Source organism: Rhinolophus sinicus, chromosome 12 (genome assembly GCF_057876585.1).
Source record: "Rhinolophus sinicus isolate RSI-liver-muscle chromosome 12, RSI-T2T, whole genome shotgun sequence".
Lineage (NCBI taxonomy): Eukaryota > Metazoa > Chordata > Mammalia > Chiroptera > Rhinolophidae > Rhinolophus > Rhinolophus sinicus.
This window is the reverse complement of record NC_142512.1, coordinates 47851159-47857586: the sequence shown is the minus strand read 5'-3', so window position 1 is coordinate 47857586 and position 6428 is coordinate 47851159. Positions and strand designations below refer to the sequence as shown.

Sequence of the window (6428 nt, the reverse complement as noted above, 5' to 3'; positions counted from 1 at the left end):
TGGCTTCACATCCATACCCTTTGCCAGCCCCGAAAAATGCAAACCAGTTTGCCACATAGTCATTGCATATGTAGCACCGTTCAGCGCCTGACTTCTTCACCCCACTGCCCATAACATGTCAGAAGCTGCAAAGTTTCTCAGAAACTGGAGACCAGTTAAAATTTAATTCCAGATAAAAAGAAGGAGGTTGTTCAGGAAACCTTAAAAATGCCCAACACCAAATGCAGATGAGTGAAGCAGCTGGCAACAGTACCATCTTGGACTTTCACTTGGACTGGTCATTCAGACCAGCATGAGTTCCTAACAACAGTCCCTTTCTGGTATCTTCCTTTTCCATATTTTTCTATTTTTCTCCCACTCATGAACAGCCTCTAACCTACCCCAGCATACTGCAGGAACCAAGAAGTGATCCTATTTGTAGCAAACACATATTTCACACAGTGCTGGGGGCTGTTCCAAGCAAGTTATATACTTTAACTCATGGAAGCCACACAATAACCCTATGGGGTAGGTTCTATTGTCATCTTCATGTACAGATGAGGGGCTGGCAGAGGGCACGAGAATCTCCCACTGAACCACAGGTGGGAAGAACTCTGGTCTGAACCCACAAGTCAGAGTGTGTCTGAGGTTCTTGAATCCAGCAAGGGAAGGAGGTGGTTAAAGAGTAAGATTAACATACATGGGAAGGTTTGCTGCCTCGGCAGGCAGCTCAGACAATAAAGAAAAAAAATGCTTTTTCCTGAACGTTCAGGAGGGCAGGGTGCCTCCCCAGTCAGATTTGACCTTCACTCTCCTACCAGGTCATTAAATAGAGAAGCCAGGAGTTCAAGACTGGGCTCTCCCTCCCTCTTCGTCAAAAGGAAAATGGGGTGGGGAGTATAAATTACCTCACAGGGTATCAGGAGAAAGCCTAACATGTGTCCTCCAGGGATGCATTTGGGTGGACTACTTTCACACCACGCTAAATGCAAAAGTTCAGAGTGGGGTCATCAGGAAGGCCCTCCAACCTTGGGGGCAAGAAAAACTTCCTCTTTGTAAAGCACAGGCACAGTTGGAATCAAACGCCATCCAAACAGGAAATCTCCAAGATTCTAGGTGAAACTGGTGCCTTATTTTTAAAGGTCAAACTTTTTCATTCACTAAGTGTTTCCTGAGCCCCTATTACGAGCCAGGCACATGACACATAGTTGTTATGGAACTGGTGTGTGCTCTGTGGGAAGAAACGAAGAGAGAAACGACAACACACACACACACACACATCTGGCCAATCTACAGGAGAAAGGCTTTCAGGGAGCTGTCTTTTTTCTGAAAAGCAGAAATGAAATTAAACAGGATTATGAAATTAAACAGAAATGAAATTCTCATACACACACACACCGCTCGAGTCCCCCTAAAAGTCTGGACTGAACTCTGAGCAGGGAAAGTGGGAGGCCTGGGACGAGGGGGGATGGGCGCGAGAATCGGTTGGGCGACAAGGTGGAAGGGCAGAGCCCGCAGAGGGATCGGAGTTGGCTGGCGAGCTGCGCCAGAGGCAGGTGCCAGCTGAGAGTGGGCGGAGGTGCGGGCGCCCGGCCAGGCGGGGGAGGCCGGCGCTACCTCTGCCTCTTGGAGTCGGGCGCTCAGACCAGCTCGCCGGGAGGAGCCGGGGCACGGGCGTCCCCGCCGCCCGCCGAAGGAACCGAGGGAACAGTCGCAGCAGCCGCCAGCGACAGCATCCTCTGGAGAGACGCCCCAGGCTCGGCGGCCGCCTCGCTCCTCCCAGAGGCCAGCTCCGCCGCCCGCGCCTGGCGCTCCTGCGGGGAGTCGTCCAGCGCCCCACCGCCCGTCCGCCCGCGGGGACAGCCACACCCGAGCCCCCGGCCCTTCACCTGCCACGGTCTCCCGGGCGGGCGGGCGCGGGGAGAGAACGAGCCAGAAACAGGGGCCCGGGAGCCACCGTTCCCTGGTCTCCACTCCGCGCTGAGAAGGAACGCCCGCCAACACTGCGAGCCGCTGCGATCCCTGCACCCAGTCCCCAAGTTCAAGGGTGACACCCATCCAAAGCGGAGCTCTCCGGCGCGGTGAGCATTCCGGCCTCATCGACCCCAGCCGGCGGGCGGCACTGCGGGCGGCCCTCTGCGCCTCGCGTCCGCCCGCGCGCCCGGCGGGGCCATGCTCGGGCTGCGCCGGGACCGCCTGCTGACCCTGCTGCTGCTGGGTGCGCTGCTCTCCGCCGACCTCTACTTCCACCTTTGGCCCCAGGTACAGCGGCAGCTGCGGTCCCGGGAGCGCCCGCGCGGCTGCCCGTGCGCCCGCCGCGCCTCCTTGCCGGCCCCGGACCGCGCCGCAGCCGCCTCGGACCTCCACGCGGCCGCGCACAACTTTTCCCGAGCCGGGCGGGGACCTGAGCAGGACCATAGCGGCCGCAGTGGCCCCGGCTCCAAGCTGCAGGCCCTCTTCGCCCACCCGCTGTACAACGTCCCGGAGGAGCCGCCTCTCCTCGGGCCGGAAGACTCGCTCCTGGCCAGCCAGGAGGCGCTGCGGTATTACCGGAGGAAGGTGGCCCGCTGGAACAGGTGAGGACCCCGCCGGGCAGGCGGGAGGGCGCAGGCGCCGGCCCCGGTTTCCCGCGCCCCCCCCCACCACCACCCCCACCCTGCCCCCGGCCCTGGCCTGCGCGGCTTAGCCCAGCGCTCCAGCCCTGGCCCTGAGGTCCGCGTGTGTTCCCCACCGAGACCCCACCAGCTGTTGCGGACCTCAGCGTTCAGCCCCGAGTAGATCTCAGTGCAAGAAAAAGTTTCTTCTGTTCAGCAGCACAGGCAAGAAATGCTTCCAGCCCCTCCTCTCTTGAGCTTCTTGTAGTTCACTCCTCAGCCAGACTTCTCTCCCCTGGGCCATTTCCGCCCTCTTTCTCCTTGTCCTGGTGTGGAAAGCCGCGGCTGGACTTCGGTTTTCCAGAATCAGGTTTCCAAACAGAGCAATTCCAGAGCTGGTTCGAATTCAGCACTTAGCCTCTGCTCGTGGGGCAGATCGGAGAGCCTTCCAGGAAGCAAGGCTTCTCCCTGAAAACGCAGCTCTTTCCCCTTCCTTATTCCTCGGCCCTGTCAGCGATCAGGAGAGGTCAGCTGGGGCAGAAAGTAAACCGTCAGCTCCGATAAGTCATCGCTCCGTTTTATTGAAAACGTGGCTTGTCCCTCTCTGGTCAGTGTTATAACCTGAAGTCAGCTTTACTATCCTGGTGATTTGTGTTGACTTAGATCTGTGGCTTGATGCTTTCACAGAGGAGACAAATATCTATCTGAGAGATTTTTAAACCCAAAGCAAAGTGTACGGGCGGGGAAAAAAAAAAATGCCAAGCATATTTAGGATAAAAATAAGAAGGATGTTTTTGTAAAAGAGCAAGGGCGTGGGGTGAGGGATGGGGGTTGGAGAAGATGTAATCGTCAATACTGAGATCCCCAGCTAATGGCAGAAAGCTGTCATATGAGTTAGGACTCTGGATTGAAGTACACACTTGTCCAAATATCACTCACATCCAGAGTTCACTTTTCTTAATACAAGAGGCTTCCAAATGAGATGTCATCGGGTGGTTTTATAGTCCCTCCAGAGGATGGGGAGAGCAACAAATCTGTAGAAACTCAGTGCTAGCGTTAACTGTTTGTTCATTATTCTGGAGTGCTGAGACAGACTGCTGGGGGCGGGGTGGGGTGGGGGCGAAGGTTCAGAAAGTAAAAAGAGAGGCTGAGAGTTATGGGATCACTGGTGAATTTCAATTGCCACGCTAATGATTTTACATTAGAAAAAAAAATGGTTCTCAATTCCATCGCTAATTGTGTGCAGTAAAAAGGCAGTTTGTGGTTGCTTCTCAGACACTGTCATTTTCAGTATTACCTTTATTGCATCAATAGCAACGGGAGTCCGGATCTGTTAACTTAAGAAATTTTGCCCTTAGAAAATTACCTACAGATTTAAGAATGAGGGGCTGTGGGCAAAGTCACTTGCTTTTGTCAATGTAGATCACCATTCACTGAGTCACTTTGCTGTGACCTTAAACTTCCCTATGATACTTTGGTTCTGAAGGAAGTTCCAGAGGAACAGAAAAGCAAAAATATTTCTCACCAATCTGTGCTACAATCGATTTTGAGGTTGGTTTACTACACCGCTGTGTGTCACCAAGACACATTGACTGACCAGAAATGATCTCGATCATTTAATAGGAGATCAATGGGGGCTGGTGACCTTGCTGTATTCAGAGGGAACTGAGCAGTTTTATGTGGTTAGCTGAATGTGACAGTTGTGATATTTAGTCATCACATCCTTCTAATAATACATGGGATTGCAAGTGAGATTTGTGGGCCGTAGCAAGGTGGTCAGCTGCAGGAGGGTCTAGTTGAAACTGGACCTCAGCGGCAGAGAACACCCTGCCTGCACCCAAACTGCATTGCAAACGTCAGTGCGATATTAGTAAACACATGCATCACTGCATACATCAGGGTTACAAATGGAACAGGGAAGGCTCGTTAACCAGTGAGAAGTTGAGTCATGCTGAGAGCTCTATTGTGAGAGATAGCCACTCATTACCTTAGGGGAGAGAGTGCCCTGACAAATAGGAGAACATGTAAAAGCACCGATGAAGCCCACATGCCTGCTGCCACATGCAAAGCCAGTGAAGGCTCCAGATCTCGGTGCCGACAAAGAATTAGAACAGACAGCAAAGGAAGAAATGAACAGCCTTGCTAATAGCTTATCTCTCTCACAGATAAACCCTCATTTGTAGCTACAACACAGCCAACATTTAAAAACCCGGGATTTATAGACATACGTGGATGCTACCATGCCAATAATTGCCTAGCGTTAACTGCTACCCAAAACAATCGTTATCAGAAAACCATCTGCCAGACCAGGAGACGTACAGGTAATAAAAGAAGCCACGTCAGCATTATTCACCACTTGCCCAGAAGAGACCATTAGTCTGAGTGAGTGATTTATTTTTACCATTACACTAATAAGTAATGGTATGAAGCCGGAAATCATCTTTCTATAACTTGGGCTCATTACCAATAGGAGATAGGTAATGGCCCGTCCTTTTCCCTCTGACATTCCTTTTTTATTTCACACCATGGAACGTGGAGCTTATACACTGTTTTGAATGTTTCAGGTTCTCAATCAATATTTGTTAACTGGATGTCAATATTTAGTGAAGTTGAAATGCAAAAAGCGTGTCGTGTGTAGGATGTCCTATCCGTGTGCAGACACACAAGCTTTCTGCAAACCTCCTCAACCTGCTGCTCTTCCCTCCCTTCCTCAGGTTTCCCCCCTCAAAATGTAACTAAATGTGGCACAATCCAGGTTAAAAATTTAATCAGGGAAAGTGTTTCTGTCAGGTGGTGGGCCACAATCACAGCAAGTGAGCCAGCGCCAGGCTCCATCAGACACGATGACACATTTGGCACCTGTCTTGAATCGTGAAGAGAAGAGAGCACAGGGAACAAGGGAAATGCAGTCTTCACTGTTTCAGACCGTAAACCAATAAGCCAGATGAAGCCTCTTCCTTTCAAAGTAATGATGGAAGGCAGGGCTTACCTGCAGCACAGGTAACTAACTGTTCATGTTATTGCTATCCTTGCATCTTAGAGACTGAGTTTTGGATTGCTTCCCTGCCCACAAGCTGCCCAAGCCAGACAACATGTGTCCTTTGACATGTCAAAACCGGTCAGCTTGGCCGGGCCTTTTGCCGCACATACCTTTGGTTGGTTCCTTTGGATCCCTGTGGTCTTGACAGGGAAGGTCAAATAGGGTCATGCCTCCCTCGTGTAGAAACTCCAGCAGCTACAATGCAAATATGGGTTTTCTACTGTCTGCTTTTCTTTCCAGACATCTTCCTCAGGTATCCGGAAGGTTATATTTTCCAGCAACTATAGATCCAGCATTTTTCAGAAGTGTGTGTGTGTGTGTGTGTGTGTGTGTGTGTGTGTGTGTGTGTCCCACCATTGGATACACCTACCTTCTTGCTGGCATGGAAAGAAAGTCCAACCCTGAGTCTCTCTTTGAAAATCACAGTGAAGAGACTGGGCAGCTTTTCAAAACTGACAGTTGCTCAAGGGGAATAAATTAGCCCGCGGTTTTCTGGGGGAAGCTTTGAGAAGACCCAGAAGCTGAGGCAGATATAAGAGAAGGGCGAGAAAGAGCCAAGAGAAAGGAAAAAGAACTCAGCTGGAAGTGAGAATTGTCGAGTCTGAGTTTTTGAAAGAAAAGCTTCTTCCCACGATGGCATCTGTGGAATGAAAAATACAACCTCTTTATTCTCACTCCCACTTTTTAAAATCTCTTTCCTGCTTATCTCATGCTGGCCCAGACAGTTTGGAACATTGATTTATAGGTAGCAGGCAGTTCAACCCACAGAGTGGATGAAAGTTCAAGTTCTTACTCATGGGTGGTGGCCATCTGCC

The 6428-nt window shown here is 51.2% G+C and overlaps 1 protein-coding gene across 2 annotated transcripts in view; it reads left to right on the top strand.

Moving 5' to 3' along the window:
* The first annotated feature begins 1490 nt into the window (after positions 1-1490).
* The window catches only part of FAM20A (FAM20A golgi associated secretory pathway pseudokinase), a 40626-nt gene continuing 35688 nt past the window's right edge, over positions 1491-6428 (top strand). The window contains exon 1 of one of the 2 annotated variants that reach the window (XM_088802339.1): positions 1491-2555. In XM_088802339.1, coding sequence (XP_088658465.1) covers positions 2152-2555 — 404 coding nt within the window. In that variant the 5' untranslated portion in view covers positions 1491-2151. The remainder of the gene's footprint in view (positions 2556-6428) is intronic. The other variant, XM_019732847.3, reaches the window with a different exon arrangement.